The sequence below is a fragment of the Anolis carolinensis genome, unplaced genomic scaffold (assembly GCF_035594765.1).
Source record: "Anolis carolinensis isolate JA03-04 unplaced genomic scaffold, rAnoCar3.1.pri scaffold_14, whole genome shotgun sequence".
Classification (NCBI taxonomy): Eukaryota; Metazoa; Chordata; class Lepidosauria; order Squamata; family Dactyloidae; genus Anolis; species Anolis carolinensis.
The window spans coordinates 1,846,463-1,868,143 of record NW_026943825.1 but is presented as its reverse complement, the minus strand read 5'-3'; the positions used below and the strand labels follow the sequence as shown (position 1 = coordinate 1,868,143).

The window sequence follows — 21,681 nt, the reverse complement described above, 5'->3', positions numbered from 1 at the left end:
AGCCACGCCCCTTTCCAGGGGGCGCTGAGTCATATTTTTTTCTGGAAAGGGGGCGGCAGACCAAATAAGTTTGGGGACCACTGGCTTAGGTGGTTTCAAGCCTAAATCCAGGGGCAACGTGGGAGGCAGCATATTGCCAGCGACCTGTCTTTGGAGAGCAAAGGGAGTCCTCCTCTTCCCTGTGGTCACTCAGGAAGAACTTGCCTTTGCTACGGGGCCTGGCCTGGGCTGCTGGCTCAGGCTTGACCATAGCAAAGGGACTGGGATCCTGATGGGCCTCCTTCAGTGCCTCTTGGATGCCTGTGTGGCACCGGGCTACCAAGGAGAGGCCAGGGGAGGCTTCGGTTTGCTTTCGATGGAGAGCGGCCATGCGTTCAAAGGATTTGGAAATGCTTGGGATGCTTTGCATTGTGCCACTTTGGTCCGTAGGTGGGACGGCTGCACCTCGGTGGAAGAAATGCCCAGAGAAGCAGGAGGGATTGGAGAGGGGGCAAGAGGAGAGTGGACAAAGGGGCAAGGCTGGGGGGAAGGTGGCCGGAGGATGAAATCTCTCCTGGGTTCTGAAACAGCAGCAACGGCAGGGCGGTGGGACCGGCCCAAGACCTGGAGGGGAAGCAAGCAGACAGGCAATGCCGGTGGGATGGTTAGTTGGTTATTAGGACTGCAAAACGTGCAAGTATTCTCCACTAAAAATGTCACAAATGTGTAAAAAAATTATATACAGTGGAGCAGGGGTCCCCAAACTAAGGCCCGGGGGCTGGATGCGGCCCTCCAAGGTCATTTACCTGGCCCCCGCCCTCATTTATAATATAACTAGCTGTGCCCGGCCATGCATTGCTGTGGCAAAGTGGTGGCGGTATTGGTTAAAAATTGTTGTGTAATTTTTATTTGACGTTATTTGTATTTTTTAATTAATTTTATTGTAAGTTATCTTTTTATTTATTATATTTTATTATTTTCTTGCATTATTTTTAGTTATTTTCTGTTATTATAGTATTTTATTGTATTAATCTTTTAGTGTTTTTAATTATTTTTTAGTGTTTATTATTATTTTTTATTGGGTTGCTAGGAGACCAAGTTGGAGGAGCTTAGCCTTCTAACTGGCAGCAATTGGATAAAAGCAATTATTCCTCTCTCTCTAATTAGGACTTTATTTTTCTTTTCTTTTTGTTGTATCAACCTAGAGGCGTGGATGATGGGTTGTGTTGTCAAATTTCGAGGTTGGGGGGCCTGTAGTTTTGTTGTTTTGCTGGTCGCCGTGATGCCATCACTCTTTTATATATATAGATATTTTTATATCAGTTTTAATAATATAATAAATATACATATAATATTGATAATATCATGTTATACAATGTAATACTAATAATACCATATAATAATATTAATTACATGTTATATATTACATATAATATTACAGTATAGTGGTATCGTTCAATATAGTAATATATAATGCTAATATTGTGCTATGCTAATAATATAATATATTGTATGTACATACAGCTGCTCTGAGTTCCCTTCGGGGTGAGAAGTGTGGGATATAAATGTAGTAAATAAATGTAGTAAATCAATCAATAAATAATTTTAGACTTAGGCTCGCCCACTTGACTTGAAGGCACACAACAACAACAACAACAACAATCCTAATTAACTTGACTATCTCATTGGCCTGATATGTTTATGTTGGTTAAAATTGTTTTCATTTTAAAATATTTTATTGTTCTTTCATTGTTGTTGTTGTTGCACTACAAATAAGACATGTGCAGTGTGCATAGGGATTTGTTCGTATTTCTTTTTCAAATGATAATTCGGCCCCTCAACAGTCTGAAGGATTGTGGACCGGCCCTCTGCTTAAAAAGTTTGGGGAACCCTGCAGTGGAGTCTCACTTATCCAAGATAAATGGGCCGGCAGAACATTGGATAAGCGAAAATCTTGGATAATAGGGAGGGATTAAGAAAAAAGCCTATTAAACATAAAATTACATTTTACAAATTAGAATAATAGAATCATAGAATTGTAGAGTTGGAAGAGATCTCATGGGCCATCCAGTCCAACCCCATTCTGCCAAGAAGCAGGAGATCGCATTCAAAGCACCCTCAACAGATGGCCATCCAGCCTCTGCCGGAGGTGCTTGGAATGCAATTTCCTGCTTCTTAAGCACCAAAACATCATGTTTTACAAGAAATTGACAGAAAAAGCAGTTCAATATGCAGTAATGTTATGTAGTAATTACTGTACAGTAGAGTCTCACTTATCCAAGCTAAACGGGCCGGCAGAACCTTGGATAAGCAAATATCTTGGATAATAAGGAGGGATTAAGAAAAAAGCCTATTAAACATAAAATTACATTTTACAAATTAATAATAATAATATTTTTCGTGTCAGGAGCAACTTGAGTCCCTTCTGGAGTGAGAGAATTGGCCGTCTGCAAGGACGTTGCCTAGGGGATGTATTTGATGTTTTGTCCATCCTTGTGGGAGGCTTCTCTCATGTCCCCGCATGGAGCTGGAGCTGAGAGAGGGAGCTCATCCGCGCTCTTCCCGGGTGGGATTCGAACCTGGCAGCTTTCAGGTCAGCAACCCAACCTTCAAGTCACAAGGCTTTAGTCCACTACGCCACCAGGGGCTCCATATAATATTATCCCAGCAGGGTGGCCTTTTGCAGTTGGCAGATCGTAATTTTGTCAGTGTCTATTGTTTCCAAATGCCGGCTGAGATCTTTTGGCACGGCACCCAGTGTGCCCATCACCACCGGGACCACCTGCACTGGTTTCTGCCAGAGTCTTTGAAGTTCAATCTTGAGGTCCTGATAATTGTTGTTGTTGTTGTTGTTGTTGTTATTGGAAACAATAGACATTGACAAAATCACGATCTGCCAACTGCAAAAGGCCACCCTGCTGGGATCTGCACGCATCATCCGAAAATACATCACACAGTCCTAGACACTTGGGAAGTGTTCGACTTGTGATTTTGTGATACGAAATCCAGCATATCTATCTTGTTTGCTGTGTCATAATAAAATAATAACAACAACAACAACAACTGAGATAGAAGTTGGATGTTGTGCGATGGAAGGGCTGGACTGTGACATCTCAGTAGAGGGCGCAAGAAGGCAGGGAAACCACATGAAATCTCTCATGCGCTGCTGGCGCACACACACCTAGCTCAAGGTTGCTTCTAGCATTTGACCAAGGGGGTAATTCAACATTTTGCAGAGAGAGAAAGGTGAAAATGTGTTCGGTCTTCAAAGCTGAATTCATGCCGCCCCCCTCCACACACACACTGAAGTAATCGGTTGGAAAATATAAAACTCAATCCCTAATAAATGTTAGTTTAAAGGGGTTATGAAACTCTTAGTTATCTGTGATAACAAATTAACAGGAGCCCCGGTGGCAAAGTGTGTTAAAGCACTGAGCTGGAGACTGAAAGGTCCCACGTTCAAACCCAGGGAGCGGAATGAGCACCCGCTGTTAGCCCCAGCTTCTTGCAACCTAGCAGTTTGAAAACATGCCAATGTGAGTAGATCAATAGGTACCACTCCGGCGGGAAGGTAATGGCGCTCCATGCAGTCATACCAGTGGCCACATGAGCTTGGAGGTGTCTACGGACATTGCTGGCTCTTCAGCTTAGAAATGGAGATGAGCACCAACCTCCAGAGTGTGCGTAGAGCAATAGGTACTGCTCCGGTGGGAAGGTAACAGCGCTCCATGCAGTCATGCCATTGGCCACATGACCTTGGAGGTGTCTACGGACAACGCCGGCTCTTCGGCTTAGAAATGGAGATGAGCACCAACCCCCAGAGTGTGAGTAGAGCAATAGGTACTGCTCCAGTGGGAAGGTAACAGCGCTCCATGCAGTCATGCCATAGGCCACATGACCTTGGAGGTGTCTAAGGACAACGCTGGCTCTTCGGCTTAGAAATGGAGATGAGCTCCAACCCCCAGAATCAGACATGACTGGACTTAACGTCAGGGGAAACCTTTACCTTTTAACAGGCTAACATATCTAATAAACCTCTGGAAATTGCCTAAATGTTATGTAATACTGAATTTGCCATGTCACGTTTTTAGTGGCTCTTCACTCTGATTTTGTGGCGAAATTATACATCCCACTATCATCCTTTTTGATGAATACTTTTTAATCAGCAGGCCAACTGATCAGATTTTTACAATGTGACAGTGAAGGGACCATAAGCCAGAAAATACAGTAGAGTCTCACTTATCCAACATAAACGGGCCGGCAGAGCGTTGGATAAGCGAATATGTTGGATAATGAGGGATTAAGGGAAAGCATATTAAAAATCAAAGATTATGATTTTACAAATTAAGCACCCAAACATCATGTTATACAACAAATTTGATAGAAAAAGTAGTTCAATATGCAGTAATGCTCTGTAGTAATTACTGTATTTACAAATTTAGCACCAAAATATCACAATGTATTGAAAACATTGACTACAAAAATGCGTTGGATAATCCAGAACGTTGGATAAGTGGATGTTGGATAAGTGAGACTCTACTGTACTATTATTGTTATTGCATAAACAGTTGTTGTTATTACTGATAGTATTATTCCTATTATTGTAATAATAGATTAGTCATTATATATGACATAATAATTCTTGTAATTATATATACAGCAGAGTCTCACCTATCCAAGACTTGCTTATCCAAGGTTCTGGATTATCCAAGGCATTTTTGTAGTCAATATTTTCAATATATCGTGATAATTTTGGTGCTAAATTCGTAAATACAGTAATTACAACATAAGATGGCCTGAATGTAATTTATGTAGTTTTTCGTATGTCTGCATGGAACCATCAGTAAACAAAGACGTCACTGTCTCAGACATCCATGTGGACAAGTTTAGAGCATTTCAGGATTCTCGCTCAGGGATTCTCAACTTGCAATGCAAAGTAAAAAGTCAGACCTCCCCCCCCCCCCCCCCCACCACCACCACACACACAAAGAATACTTGCAGAAAGGTTGGATAAGTGAAACTCTACTGTAGTAAACTTTTGCCTCTGTGGCTTTGCCTCTGCATATGCCCCTCACTTCGTGTGAGCTGGTGCCTTTCTCCAGGAAGTTCCAAGACCAAAAGTTAGCTTGAAATCAACAAGTGAGGTCATTGGTATCACTTATGCCAAGTGGGTGTGGAAGGTGAGGAAGACCCTCAGCCATTGGTCAAGTTTAGATAAGCCAAAGGTAGGTGTGGAAGGTGAGGAAGACCCTCAGCCATTGGTCAATTTTAGATAAGCCAAAGGTAGGTGTGGAAGGTGAGGAAGACCCTCAGCCATTGGTCAATTTTAGATAAGCCAAAGGTAGGTGTGGAAGGTGAGGAAGACCCTTAGCCATTGGTCAATTTTAGATAAGCCAAAGGTAGGTATGGAAGGTGAGGAAGACCCTCAGCCATTGGTCAATTTTAGATAAGCCAAAGGTAGGCGTGGAAAGTGAGGAAGACCCTCAGCCATTGGTCAATTTTAGATAAGCCAAAGGTAGGCGTGGAAGGTGAGGAAGACCCTCAGCCATTGGTCAATTTTAGATAAGCCAAAGGTAGGTGTGGAAGGTGAGGAAGACCCTCAGCCATTGTTCAATTTTAGATAAGCCAAAGGTAGGTGTTGAAGGTGAGGAAGACCCTCAGCCATTGTTCAATTTTAGATAAGCCAAAGGTAGGTGTGGAAGGTGAGGAAGACCCTCAGCCATTGGTCAATTTTAGATAAGCCAAAGGTAGGTGTGGAAGGTGAGGAAGACCCTCAGCCATTGGTCAATTTTAGATAAGCCAAAGGTAGGTGTGGAAGGTGAGGAAGACCCTCAGCCATTGGTCAATTTTAGATAAGCCAAAGGTAGGCGTGGAAGGTGAGGAAGACCCTCAGCCATTGGTCAATTTTAGATAAGCCAAAGGTATATATTCTTTGTTAACTGCGCACATGGGGCGGCAGCCATTTCCATGATACAGCCCTTTGGGGTATGTACGGCTGTTTGCCTTATCATAGCTGTGATAACAATAAAAGGCTTGTTTTATTGCTCTCTTGGAATTCTCTCCTTTACTTCCCCTCCGGGCCAGTCTCCAACAACAGATCAAACATTTCCTTGGAAGGGTGGCATAATCGCCATACTCACAGCCACTACTGGCTGCTCCTCTCTTCTCTTGAGGGTCTCCCAGGTCATGGCTGCTCCTGGGGAGGAAAAGCTGATCCATGGCACAGGCCCTTCGCACAAGCATAGCATTCTGGAAGAGTAGCAAAGGGAGGGAAGGCATGGAGCTGGGGCAACTGGGATATCCGTTCCTCCCCATCCAACAACCACACCTTAATCCCATTTCTATAGGTTCCAGGGGGCTTAGCGGGCAACCTAAGATTGGATGGGATCTGGAAGCACCAATCCTCTAAACAGTGCTCAGTGGTGTTCGGAAGCAGACCACAAGTTCAGTTTTGCCATCCTGGTTTGTCACTTACTGTATATACTCGAGTATAAGCCTAGTTTTTCAGCCCTTTTTTAGAACTGGAAAAAACCCTCCTCGGCTTATACTCGGGTGAGGGTCCTGGTTGGCTTATATTCAGGTCGGCTTATACTTGAAGTATATATGGTATATTTATTATTTTTCTCTATTATTATTGGTATTGTTACCTTTATTATTTTACTCTATTAATTATTATTATTATTACATTTATTATTTTACTCTATTATTGTTGTTACTTTTACATTTATTTTACTCTAATTTTTTATTTTTTATTTTATTACAATATTTATATCCCGCCCTTCTCACCCAATAGGGGACTCAGGGCGGCTTACAACAAAACACATATATAAAATTATACAATACATTGTGAATCAATTAAAACATTATTAAATTACATCAGACATTCATAAAAACACTTATAAAATACAAACAGGCATGTTCCGAGCCTAAAAGACTAGGTCTGTCCATTCAGTTCCAGCATACATAATAACAATTAGTGCTGCTAATTGTTATTCGAAAGCCTGGCCCCACAACCAAGTTTTACTCTATTTGTTATTACGTTTCTTATTTTACTGCATTCATTATTATTATTATTATTATTACATTTATTATTTTACTCTATTATTATTAAAAGGATACATAAGCACATTTACATTGAAGAAGATGAAAATCATGATTCAATCAGAGTTGAAGAGTCCTATCTTAAATTACAGTTTGATGTAAAGATTCAAAAACATTTAAACTACTGAGGCCTCAATGAATGTAATTTTATTGGTATCTCGGCTTATACTGGAGTCAATGTTTTCCCAGTTTTTTTAGTGGTAAAATTAGGTGCCTTGGCTTATATTCGGGTTGGCTTATACTCGAGTATATACGGTATTTATTCACTCTGGTTCCAAAGGACACTCAGTAGCCCTGTGGGTTTCCCACGGTTTTCCCCAGAGCTGGACACTTCCTGAGACTGGAGCTTTTACAAAGCAATTGTGATCACTCCCAACAAAGTGCTGTGTGAGCAATTAACTCATCCTCCAATTATCCTAATTTCCCCTTTCAAATGCGGCCCTACAGATATGCAGTAGAGTCTCACTTATCCAACACTCGCTTATCCAACGTTCTGGATTATCCAACGCATTTTTGTAGTCAATGTTTTCAATATATCGTGATATTTTGGTGCTAAATTCGTAAATACAGTAATTACAACATAACATTACTGCGTATTGAACTACTTTTTCTGTCAAATTTGTTGTATAACATGACGTTTTGGTGCTTAATTTGTAAATTCATAACCTAATTTGACGTTTAATAGGCTTTTCCTCAATTCCTCCTTATTATCCAACATATTCGCTTATCCAACATTCTGCCAGCTCGTTTATGTTGGGTAAGTGAGACTCTACTGTAATAATAAATAGAGTAAAATAATAAATGCAATAATAATAATAATAATATCAGTGAAATAATAAATGTATTATTATTAATAATAAAAATAGAGTAAAGTAAATGTAATACAGTAGAGTCTCACTTATCCAACATAAATGGGCCGGCATAACGTTGGATAAGCGAATATGTTGGATAATAAGGAGAGATTAAGGAAAAGCCTATTAAACATCAAATTAGGTCATGATTTTACAAATTAAGCACCAAAACATCATGTTAGACAACAAATTTGGCAGAAAAAGTAGTTCAATATGCAGTAATGCTATGTAGTCTATATATATAAAAGAGTGATGGCATCACAGCAGCGGACAAAACAACAAAAGTAAACACCCCACAACCTCAAAAATTGACATCACAACCCCTCATCCATGCCTCTAGGTTGATACAACAAAAAGAAAAGAAAAATAAATTCCTAATTATAGGGAGAGGAATAATTGTTTTTATCCAATTGCTGCCAGTTAGAAGGCTAAGCTCCGCTCACTTGGTCTCTTAGCAACCCGCTCAGCCCAGGGGACCCTTTACCTTAACTACCACCAATTCCTCAATACTTTATTTCCCATACCACCATACTTCGCCACAGCAACGCGTGGCCGGGCACAGCTATAATTACTATATTTATGAATTTAGCACCAAAATATCACGATATATTGAAAACATTGACTACAAAAATGTGTTGGATAATCCAGAACGTTGGATAAGCGAGTGTTGGATAAGTGAGACTCTACTGTAGTAGCAACAATAATAAGAGAAAAAGTAATAAATGCGCCATATATTCTTGAGTATAAGCCGACCCAAATATAAGCCAACCAGGACTCTCACCTGAGTATAAGCCGAGGGGGGCTTTTTCAGTCATAAAAAAGGGCTGAAAAACTAGGCTTGTACTCGAGTATATACAGTATATGCATTGGTGAAGCATCTAGAGAGCTTCCAGAATGCCTTCACAGCAAGGAAGCAACCTTCCTGGTTGGGCAGCTAATTTGCAAATGAGATTTCGAGCACATCAATGGCAAAGTCCGTCCAGCTGCATCCGTGTACATGGCACAGCCTGGATGGCCAAATGTCCCTTGCCTTGTGTTGCATCCACGAATGCTCCACTTCCCTCCCCTCTGGTTACCTCTGCCTGCACATTGGTGATCCCTCCATGTGGACGGCACATCAGCCACGGCCTTGGAGGCGACGGGATGCCCCACAGCGGGTAGTTGATGAAGACCAGCTTGCTGAAGTTGAACTTGTAGGTGAACCTTTTCCCTTTAGTCTTGTAGAGGATGCGCTTGTTGTAATAATACCTGCATAAAGGAAGAGAAGGTGAGGTAAGTTGGAATGCTGCTGTAAAAAATTTGTAAAAAATTATATACAGTAGAGTCTCACTTATCCAAGATAAACGGGCCGGCAGAACCTTGGATAAGCGAATATCTTGGATAATAAGGAGGGATTAAGGAAAAAGCCTATTAAACATCAAATTACATTATGATTTTACAAATTAAGCACCAAAACATCATGGTTTACAAGAAATTGACAGAAAAAGCAGTCCAGTACACAGTAATGTTATGTATTACCGTATGTACTCGAGTATAAGCCAACCCGAATATAAGCCGAGGCACCTAATTTTACCACAAAAAAACTGGGAAAACATTGACTCCAGTATAAGCCGATGGTGATAAATTTCAGAAATAAAAATAGATACCAATAAAATTACATTAATTGAGGCATCAGTAGGTCAAATGTTTTTGAATACAGTAGAGTCTCGCTTATCCAACGTAAACAGGCCGGCAGAACGTTGGATAAGTGAATATGTTGGATAATAAGGAGAGATTAAGGAAAAGCCTATTAAACATCAAATTAGGTTATGATTTTACAAATTAAGCACCAAAACATCATGTTATACAACAAATTTGGCAGAAAAAGTAGTTCAATACGCAGTAATGCTATGTAGTAATTACTGTATTTACGAATTTAGCACCAAAATATCATGATGTATTGAAAACATTGACTACAAAAATGCATTGGATAATCCAGAATGTTGGATAAGCGAGTGTTGGATAAATGAGACTTCTCCTTAATCTCTCCTTATTATCCAACATATTTGCTTATCCAACGTTCTGCCGGCCCGTTTATGTTGGATAAGTGAGACTCTACTGTAATAATAAAAATAGAGTAAAATAAATTTAATAGTAGCAACAATAATAGAGAAAAATAATAAATGTAATAATACCAATAATACTAGAGAAAAAAAATATACCATATATCCTCGAGTATAAGCTGACCCAAATATAAGCCAACCAGGACCCTCACCCGAGTATAAGCCAAGGGCGGCTTTATCAGTCTTAAAAAAAGAGCTGAAAAACTAGGCTTATGCTCGAGTATATACAGTAATTACTGTATTTATGAATTTAGCACCAAAACCTGGCAACATTGACTACAAAAACAATGACTACTCAAAGGCAGACTGCCTTGGATAATACAGAACCTTGGATAAGTGAAGCTTGGATAAGTGTACAGTCATCTAATAGTATCCATTTTTTTCGTGTCAGAAGTGACTTGAGAAACTGCATGTCGCTTCTGGAGTGAGAGAATTGGCCGTCTGCAAGGACGTTGCCCAGGGGATGCTGCCCGGATGTTTTGATGTTTTTATCATCCTTGTGGGAGGCTTCTCTCATGTCCCGCATGGAGCTGGAGCTGAGAGAGGGAGCTCATCCGTGCTCTCCCCGGGTGGGATTTGAACCTGGAAGCCTTCAGGTTAGCCACCCAACCTTCAAGTCACGAGGCTTTAACCCACTATACCAGGGGCTCAACAGTATCCATGATTTCTGCATTTATCAAGTTGAGGAACCACGGCTTGCAAATACCCTAAACGCCAAACCTTGGTTTTTCCGTAACCTGAACACTATATTGCCACTGCCACTTTCTCCCGCTTCTTCTCACCTGAGGGCCCGGCTCAGCTTGTCGTAGTTCATCTGGGGCTTGCATTTCCGCCGGCCCCACAGCCGGGCCACTTCGTCAGGGTCTTTGATGACAAACTCCCCGTATTCGCCCTGCTGCCAAGCAATGACATGCCGGAATTCCTCCTTCTGCAGCAGCTCCAGGATGAAGTGCCAGAGCTGGATCTGCCGGGAGCCTGGGCTGGATTCAGCCTTGTAGGCCCAGTCCGGGAAGGCCAGACCTAGAGGTCAGGAGCAGTCAAGGATCAGAACACTCAGCGCAACTTTCAGCATCGTGCTCTCCTTCCCATGCACCCGCTCCCCGCCACCCACGAACCCGCTCCTCACCTGAGATCCAGTAAGAGCTTGAAGGTGAGAGCATCCCCTCTGAGTGCATCTTATGGATCTGCAAGACATTAGACTTGACCCCGTGAATTGCAGCTCTCTCTGGACCATCCTCCAAAAAATTGGATGCCCTGACAAATTTGTGAACATCCTGCGGCTCCTCTATGATGACATGATGGGCAGCCATGGCTCCCAAAGTGACCCATTTAAGATGGAATCAGGTATCAAACCTTATTTTCCATCTTCATCATTATGATACTTCATTTTGTTGATGGAAATCATCTACTGGACAGATGGCAAGCTATTTAACCACAGCAGACTGAAAGCTAAAACCAAGGTCACAAAAACATTTGTTATAGAACTCCAATATGCCGATGATAATGTAGGCAAGGAAAGAGGTCGCTGCTTTGCGGAGCAGAGAAACGCCGCTTCTCTGCTCCCCAAAGTGGCGAACACCTTCCTTCTCACCCCTTCCTCGAGGCCAGGTCTCTGGGCTGCCTGGCCATGTTCCAGAAGCATTCTCTCCTGACGTTTCACCCACATCTACGGCAGGCATTCTCAGAGGTTCTGAGGTCTGTTGGAAGCTAGGAAAGTGGGGTTTCTATATCTGTGGAGGTCCAGGGTGGGAGAAAGAACTCTTTTCTGTTTGAAGCAAGTGTGAATGTTGCAGTTTGCCAGCTTGGTTAGCATTGAGGTGCCTTGCAGCTGCAAAGCCTGGCTGTTGCTACCTGGGGGCATCCTTGGTTGGGAGGTGTTAGCTGGCCCCGATTGTTTCCTGTCTGGATTTCCCCTGTTTTCAGAGTGTTGTTCTTTATTTAGGCTTCCCCTGATTCCTGATTGCTTGATATTATTCAGGACTCCTCCCTACCCAAGTTGACCTTAAATGATTCTAATGCACTTTATCTATTTACAAATTTGTTACACATAATGTGCACCTTGCTTATCCACTATTGCAACCTCATTGTTTTTAATTTGATGTTTTAATTCTGTGTTGTGTTTTTTCACCTATTGTTTATATTTTATTATTGGTTTATATTTTTGTCCTTTGATGTTTCATATTTTATCATGGCTTGTATTTTAATTTTGCTGTAAGCCGCCCCAAGTCCCCTTTGGGGGAGATGGAGGCGGGATATAAATAAACATTATTATTATTATTATTATTATTATTATTATTATTATTATTATTATTTTCCTTAATCTCTCCTTATTATCCAACATTTTCGCTTATCCAACGCTTTTATTTTTCAGTGATTGGTTGGGGGGGGGTGCCAAAATTCTGTTCGGCTACACTTGAAAATTACCTTGGGCCATCCAAGCGGACTTGTTACTGGCACCTGCTCTTCTAGATAGGTGCCTTTCTTCCTATTTGTGTTGAGGTGGCCATGAAAGGTGATCCTGTGGCTACCATATTCATACTTCTTTCAGCTGGTAATTCCAATATCATATATTTTAAAAAACCAACAAAAACAACTTCATGTCTCCAGCACCCAAAGCACCGTTGGACTCTTCCTCACTTACTTACCAAGCAGCTGAAAGTTGTGTGATCCCATAGGTTCTCTGGCACCAGAACCCCGGAAAGCAAGCGAGAGAGAGACCGAGAGAGCGCCTCTGTGCCTGAGGGTTTCAGGACACCCCGTCTCTGCATATAAAGGCAAGGAAAGGGGTTAACTGCAAATCTTCTTACCCCTCGGGGAAAACAGAGATGCCTTATTCAAGAGGGAGATCGTCCTTCCAGGGGATCGCTTTCAGGGAGAAAAAAATAATCAATTAGCTTGGCTTTGGAAGACCTAATAAATAAATGGGCAAGGGCCAAGGTCACAGTTAGTCCTTAAATGGATTTTCTTGTCTTCTTACTGAGCGGGAAAGAAAAGAATTCACCTCCAGGTGATGGGAAGGGGAAGGGGTAGATTAAAATTCTGATCGTGGGAGAGAGTGAAAGAGAGCTTTTGGAAAGCCTGATGGTTTGCAGATATTATCATGAGACAGAATGACAGATTTATCAAGGGAAAATAGACGTTGACATTTGGGAGTTGTAGTTGCTGGGATTTATAGTTCACCTCAATCAAAGAGCCTCTTGAACCCCACCAATGATAGAATTGGGCTAAACTTCCCATGACAGGACCATAAGCCAGAAAATAGTAAACTTTTGCCTATGTAGCTTTGCCCCTGCATATGCCCCTCCCTTCCTATGAGCTGGTGCCTTTCTCCAGGAAGTTCCAAGACCAAAAGTTAGCTTGAAATCAACAAGTGAGGCCACCGGAATCACTTATGCCAAGTGGGTGTAGAAGGTGAGGAAGACCCTCAGCCATTGGTCAAGTTTAGATAAGCCAAAGGTATATATTCTTTGTTTGCTGCAACATGCTTTTATTGCTGTCTTGGAATTCTCTCCTTTACTTCCCCTCTGGGCCAGTCCCCAACAACAACAACAACAACAACAACAACAACAACAACAACAACAACAATGAAGCGACCATAAGCCAGAAAATAGTGAACTTTTGTCTATGTAGCTTTGCCTGTGCATATAATATAAATAATAATTTTATTTTTATACCCTGCCCCATCTCCCCAAGGAGATGCATATGCCCCTCCCTTCCTGTGAGCTGGTGCCTTTCTCCAGGAAGTTCCAAGACCAAAAGTTAGCTTGAAATCAACAAGTGAGGTCACAGGTATCACTTATGCCAAGTGGGTGTAGAAGGTGAGGAAGACCCTCAGTCATTGGTCAGGATTCGCAGGAGTGCTAGAATAGCAAACAAAAGGGAGGTCAGAGGCCAAAGAAATGCCCTCATGCTGTGCAAAGGCTATTAAAAGAGTGTGCTGAGAGAGAAATCTTTGTCAAAGCAACTTCTCATTTGAGTCAAGAAGCCAGCTCTTGCTTTCCTGGATTATCTTGCAGCCTTGGTGTATTTATGTTTTGGGACTTTGTCACGTATTAATGGAACCCTGTTTTATGCCTAACGTTGTCTTGGATTATTCTTTATAACCATCTTTTGGAACTTTACTTTTGCTTTTTTAAGAACTATTATTTTCCTATTTCCTAATAAACTGCAAAAGACTTCAGCCTGTGTACAGTCTGGTGTATTGAGCAAGGTGAAGCTAACCTGAGGTGCGACCAGATCTGCCTCTCTCCACCTGCATCGGATCTTATGATGGTAGAGCTTCCATTTCCCAGAAGCTCTCCTTCTCCAGCTTGGCGAGTGGGCTTGCTCACGGCCACTTTATCTTGGCCAAATCTCTTTCCTATCCCCCCTCTCGATCCGCCTCCCTCCATTGCAATCTGATTAGAGCTCCTCCATAGTCTCCTGTGAGCTGGGCTTGGCCGCACGGCCGTTGCAGCCACCTTCCCGCTTTGCTCAACCGGCCAAGGAGGTCACCGGCCTGTTTGTTTAAAGCCCCTTAATGCTATTAGGGCAAGCGGATTACAGGACATTGGAACAGGCAGCAGCCTCAGGCGCATTGGCGAGGGCAAGAGAGGGTGAGGAGGAGATCAAGGGACGGACCCGATGCCGCAAGTGGAAAGTGGCAAATGGGTCTCCTCCACAGTAATTTTATTGGTACAGTAGAGTCTCACTTATCCAACATAAACGGGCCGGCAGAATGTTGGATAAGCCAATATGTTGAATAATGAGATATTAAGAAAAAGCCTATTAAACATCAAAATAGGTTATGATTTTACAAATTAAGCACCAAAACATCATGTTAGACAACAAATTTGACAGAAAAAGTAGTTCAATACGCAGTAATGCTATGTAGCAATTACTGTATTTACAAATTTAGCACCAAAATATCACGATATATTGAAAACATTGACTACAAAAATGCGTTGGATAATCCTGAACGTTGGATAAGCGAGTGTTGGATAAGTGAGACTCTACTGTATCAAAGAGGGTTGGAAGAGACCCCTTGGGCCATTTAGTCCAACCCCCTTCTGCCTCTGTGCACCAAAAGCATTAGCAAAGCATCCCTGACAGATGGCCACCCAGCCTCAATGTTAATAATAATAATAATAATAATAATAATAATAATAATAATAATAATAATAATAATAATAAAGAGGGTTGGAAGACAACCCCTTGGGCCATTTAGTCCAACCCCCCTTATGTCCTTGTGCCATGGGGGCCAGATAAATGGCTTCAATGTTAATAATAATAATAATGCCAACTGCAAAAGGCCACCCTACTGGGATCTGCACGCGTCATCCGAAAATACATCACACAGTCCTAGGCACTTGGGAAGTGTTCGACTTGTGATTTTGTGAAAGGAAATCCAGCATATCTATCTTGTTTGCTGTGTCATAATAAAATAATAATAATAATAATAATAATAATAATAATAATAATAATAATAATAATAATGGTTGTAAGAGAAGAAGAGACTCCGTGGGTCATTTAGCCCAACCCCCTTCTGCCCTTGTGCTGTGGGGGCCGGATAAATAGCTTTGATGGCCACATCCGGCCCCCGGGCCTTAGTTTGGGGACCCCTGGTTTAAACCATTGTGTGATATAGAGAGACTCTACTGTATCTGTTTTTATTTCTGAAATTTACCACTCTCGGCTTATACTTGAGTCAATGTTTTCCCAGTTTTTTTGGTGGTAAAATTAGGTGCCTCAGCTTATATTCGGGTCGGCTTATACTCAAGTATATACGATAATTTATTGGTATCTCGGCTTATACTTGAGTCAATGTTTTCCCAGTTTTTTTGGTGGTAAAATTAGGTGCCTCAGCTTATATTCGGGTCGGCTTATACTCGAGTATATACGGTACTTTCCATTCTAAATCAAAAGCAAGCTTGCAAGACTGCCACAAACTTGAGCGTCAGTGTCCTCAGAAAAATCTTTGGGGATGTATAGAGCTAGGACACATGTTGGGCACCTTAACCTGGCTCATCTCTAGACAGGCAGGGAATTCTGTGCTTAGAGTAAGTCTCATTCAACCTGGAGGACTTACTCTCAAGCCCAAAAGCAAGTGTCTCCAAGCTGCCTCGTTCGTCCGGTGGTCTCTTACCTTTCGGAGAGACCTAGATCCTCGCCGGTCTCCTCTCTTCCGCTCTCGCTCTCCATCTGTCAGCCAGAGCTGCGCCTCCCATCACACACGGCCGTGTTGGGGTTACTTAAAATGAAAACCCAGTACTCTGCACTCCCAGGAGAGCGGCTGTGGTTATAAAGACAATTGTGTTAACTCTTGCCGGCCCTCGTCCCCCTCCTTGTGGCTCAGCACGAAGACAGTTCTTTGGGAAGGATGGAGAGTGGCCGTGTCTGGTGCCACGCCACAGCTGCACCATCTTCTTTGAGAATGGGGATGCTTCATTGGGAAGATGACCCAAGATATCAGGACAGGAGCTCCAGATGCAAAAACTGTTAATATGGGATTTGTATTGATAGTGTTTAAATGCAATTTGTGCCATGCTTGTATTGTAACTGATTGCATCATCCAGAATGTACCATAGTGTGGAAAGAGTTAATTGCCAAGAAGCTAGGATGACCTTGATGCGTGGCTGGAACTAGGGAGTATCCAGACACAAGTGTTTGTGCATAACTATTGCATCAGTTAAGTTGAGTTCTGTCTGCCTATTGCATCAGTTCAGTTGAGTTCTGTCTGCTGGAAAACTAGGCTTATACTCGAGTATATACAGTATATATTAGGCATGTCCGATCGATGAAAAAAATGTTTCAATTCTCGTTTCTAAAGTAGGGGGCGCTGGCGCTTCGATATAGAAAGTATTTCCGATTTTTTCACCCAAAAATTTCGGATATTTCCGAAATTTTGTAATGATTCTAAATGTTTCTAAAATGGCAGACGCGCATGCGCAATTGCCAAAAAAAAAGGAACCCGGGGGGGGGGACTTTTACAGGGCTCTCCCACCCTCATTTCTTGAGCTATCCTCATCAACCCTAGCCCCCACCTTTGCGTCCATCGTGGAACCTTCTGATTGGCCGGGGAGTGGCAGCCATGTTAGGCTGCGCTAAGCTCCCATTCTAGGTAAGTTGCAGAAGCAAACAAAAAAAAAATTTTAAAAATATATTTAAAAATTTTTTTTTGGGGGGGGGGGAATTAACGAAACATTAAGAGACAATTAGAGAATGGGCCAACAATGGTTCAAATTACATTGCCGGTTGCACTGTGAGACAATGTCTCGGAATGCGTATCAAAAAGCGGGAACAATCCGAAATAATTCCGATATACGATTCAAAACGATTTTTTGGACATGTCTAGTATATATATGTGACTGCTGCACACTAAGCAATTCCACAATCTCAGTTGAGGCTCGTACTCGCATTTCCTTTTTTTTATTTGTATCCCAGAGCCTTGAAACATGAGTGAGAATAACAATAATCTTGAGCATGTTTGGGATCCTACAGCTCAAAGAGTCCAGAACCACCTTCCACAGAGCAGATATCTTTTAAAAATATGTTGACAATGATGAAGTATGTCAGACTGCAGCCCATCATCCACAGACAGTAGGCCAATGCTGGATCGGGAGGATGGAGCCTGCATCTGATGGGGCCGGGATGTGGCGCAGGCTGGTGAGCAGCCTGCTGCAATAAATCACTCTGGCCATGAGGTCATGAGTTCGAAGCCAGCCCGTGGCAGGGTGAGCACCCGTCAATTAAAAAAATAAAAAATAGCCCCTGCTCATTGCTGACCTAGCAACCCGAAAGACAGTTGCATCTATCAAGTAGGAAATAAGGTACCACTTATAAAGTGGGGAGGCAAATTTAACTAATTTACGATGTTGGAATGAGGAAGTGCCGTCACAGTGGATGATGAAGCAGCTGCTCCCCCCTGTGGCCAGAATCGAACATCCCCTCGGGAGAAGGTTAATTTGCTTCTGCGTCTGTCTCTGTCTCGGTTCTATGTGTATATGGGCATTGAACGTTTGCCCTATATCCACTCTTGCAACCTCATTGTTTTTAATTCGATGTTTTAATACCGCGTTGTGTTTTTTTCGGCTGCGGTGTATATATTATTATTGGTTTTTATTATTGTTCTTTGATGTTTCATATTTTATTTTATCATTGTTTTGTATCTGATTTTGCTGTGAGCCGCCCCGAGTCCCCTTCGGGGGAGATGGAGGCAGGATAGAAATAAACTTATTATTATTATTATTATTATTATTATTATTATTATTATTATTATTATTATTATATGTATATAATGTGATCCGCCCTGAGTCCCCTTCGGGGCGAGAAAGAAGGGCGGAATATAAATACTGTAAATAAATGAATAAATAAAATCTCTTCCTATGAGCTTGAACAACTTATCTCCTTGCTGGGCTCCAAATGGAGTGGCTGATTTTCTTAATAGTCCTCCACTTCCCCCTTGTTTGTTCTGCTTCTCTCTCCAACAGTATCTTATTATTCTTTTAATTTAGGATCCTGCCCGGCAACTGGTGGGGAAATTAACCAAGGAGAAATGACATATTGATCCCCAAGCGGAGGAGGACGGCCGAGTCCCTGGGCCGGCAACTCTGGAATGCAAGATCGGTGTCTCTGTGTGCATCACTATGCGCAGAGCCATTCAATCCCCGCTCTTGACTTTGGGGTTCTTTGAGACTCTCTCCTGCAAGGAAACCGCTTTGCCTTGGACGCATCAAGGATGTTCAGCTGCAAAGAGCCTTTTTGGGAGGGGGTCCCCTCTAACCTTTTCGTTCTTAACTTTTCTTTAAAATCTGCCAGATACTGGAACAGCTTCCCATCTCTGGTCCATCTGGCCCGGTTTTTAATCTTTTGCAGTCACAGGATCATAGAATTGGAAGAGACTTCGAGGGCCACGAGGCAGGAAAATTGCATCTACTGAAGGGACTATAAGTCGGAAAATAGTAAACTTTTGTCTCTGTGGCTTTGCCTCTGCATATGCCCCTCCCTTCCTGTGAGTTGGTGCCTTTCTCCAAAAAGTTCCAAGACCAAAAGTTAGTGAGGTCACTGGTATCACTTATGCTAAGTGGGTGTGGAAGGTGAGGAAGACCCTCAGCCATTGGTCAATTTTAGATAAGCCAAAGGTATATATTCTTTGTTTCCTGCGACATGCTTTTATTGCTCTCTTTGAATTCTCTCCTTTACTTCCCCTCCAGGCAGTCCCTAATAATAATAATAATAATAATAATAATAATAATAATAATAATAATAATAATAGGACCATAAGCCAGAAAATAGTAAATTTTTGTCTCTGTGGCTTTGCCTCTGCATATGCCCCTCCCTTCCTGTGAGTTGGTGCCTTTCTCCAAAAAGTTCCAAGACCAAAAGTTAGTGAGGTCACTGGTATCACTTATGCTAAGTGGGTGTGGAAGGTGAGGAAGACCCTCAGCCATTGGTCAATTTTAGATAAGCCAAAGGTATATATTCTTTGTTTCCTGCGACATGCTTTTATTGCTCTCTTTGAATTCTCTCCTTTACTTCCCCTCCAGGCAGTCCCTAATAATAATAATAATAATAATAATAATAATAATAATAGGACCATAAGCCAGAAAATAGTAAACTTTTGTCTCTGTGGCTTTGCCTCTGCATATGCCCCTCCCTTCGTGTGAGTTGGTGCCTTTCTCCAAAAAGTTCCAAGACTAAAAGTTAGCTGGAAATTAACAAGTGAGGTCACAGGTATCTCTTATGCTAAGTGGGTGTGGAAGGTGAGGAAGACCCTCAGCCATTGGTCAATTTAAGCCAAAGGTATATATTCTTTGTTTCCTGCGACATGCTTTTATTGCTCTCTTTGAATTCTCTCCTTTACTTCCCCTCCAGGCAGTCCCTAATAATAATAATAATAATAATAATAATAATAATAATAATAATAATAATAATAATAATAATGGGACCATAAGCCAGAAAATAGTAAACTTTTGTCTCTGTGGCTTTGCCTCTGCATATGCCCCTCCCTTCCTGTGAGTTGGTGCCTTTCTCCAAAAAGTTCCAAGACCAAAAGTTAGCTGGAAATTAACAAGTGAGGTCACAGGTATCACTTATGCTAAGTGGGTGTGGAAGGTGAGGAAGACCCTCAGCCATTGGTCAATTTAAGCCAAAGGTATATATTCTTTGTTTCCTGCGACATGCTTTTATTGCTCTCTTTGAATTCTCTCCTTTACTTCCCCTCCAGGCAGTCTTTAATAATAATAATAATAATAATAATAATAATAATAATAATAATAGGAGCATAAGCCAGAAAATAGTAAACTTTTGTCTCTGTGGCTTTGCCTCTGCATATGCCCCTCCCTTCCTGTGAGTTGGTGCCTTTCTCCAAAAAGTTCCAAGACTAAAAGTTAGCTGGAAATTAACAAGTGAGGTCACAGGTATCACTTATGCTAAGTGGGTGTGGAAGGTGAGGAAGACCCTCAGCCATTGGTCAATTTAAGCCAAAGGTATATATTCTTTGTTTCCTGCGACATGCTTTTATTGCTCTCTTTGAATTCTCTCCTTTACTTCCCCTCCAGGCAGTCCCTAATAATAATAATAATAATAATAATAATAATAATAATAATAATAATAATAATAATAATAATAATAATAATAATGGGACCATAAGCCAGAAAATAGTAAACTTTTGTCTCTGTGGCTTTGCCTCTGCATATGCCCCTCCCTTCCTGTGAGCTGGTGCCTTTCTCCAAAAAGTTCCAAGACTAAAAGTTAGCTGGAAATTAACAAGTGAGGTCACAGGTATCTCTTATGCTAAGTGGGTGTGGAAGGTGAGGAAGACCCTCAGCCATTGGTCAATTTAAGCCAAAGGTATATATTCTTTGTTTCCTGCGACATGCTTTTATTGCTCTCTTTGAATTCTCTCCTTTACTTCCCCTCCAGGCAGTCCCTAATAATAATAATAATAATAATAATAATATTAATAATAATAATAATAATAATAATAATAATGGGACCATAAGCCAGAAAATAGTAAACTTTTGTCTCTGTGGCTTTGCCTCTGCATATGCCCCTCCCTTCCTGTGAGTTGGTGCCTTTCTCCAAAAAGTTCCAAGACTAAAAGTTAGCTGGAAATTAACAAGTGAGGTCACAGGTATCACTTATGCTAAGTGGGTGTGGAAGGTGAGGAAGACCCTCAGCCATTGGTCAATTTTAGATAAGCCAAAGGTATATATTCTTTGTTTCCTGCGACATGCTTTTATTGCTCTCTTTGAATTCTCTCCTTTACTTCCCCTCCAGGCAGTCCCTAATAATAATAATAATAATAATAATAATAATAATAATAATAATAAGACCATAAGCCAGAAAATAGTAAACTTTTGTCTCTGTGGCTTTGCCTCTGCATATGCCCCTCCCTTCGTGTGAGTTGGTGCCTTTCTCCAAAAAGTTCCAAGACTAAAAGTTAGCTGGAAATTAACAAGTGAGGTCACAGGTATCTCTTATGCTAAGTGGGTGTGGAAGGTGAGGAAGACCCTCAGCCATTGGTCAATTTAAGCCAAAGGTATATATTCTTTGTTTCCTGCGACATGCTTTTATTGCTCTCTTTGAATTCTCTCCTTTACTTCCCCTCCAGGCAGTCCCTAATAATAATAATAATAATAATAATAATAATAATAATAATAATAATA

The 21,681-nt window shown here is 41.5% G+C and overlaps 1 protein-coding gene across 1 annotated transcript; it reads right to left on the bottom strand.

Annotated features, from left to right (window-relative positions):
* Window positions 1–85: 85 nt before the first annotated feature.
* Window positions 86–11,208, bottom strand: LOC100554259 (uncharacterized). The gene is made up of 5 exons (XM_062965201.1): window positions 11,160–11,208; window positions 10,816–11,053; window positions 9,008–9,179; window positions 5,927–6,228; window positions 86–560 (listed from the first exon to the last, which is right to left on the bottom strand). The coding sequence occupies exons 1-5, from the start codon at window positions 11,206–11,208 to the stop codon at window positions 86–88; spliced, it is 1,236 nt and encodes a 411-aa protein (XP_062821271.1).
* Between the last annotated feature and the right edge of the window lie 10,473 nt (window positions 11,209–21,681).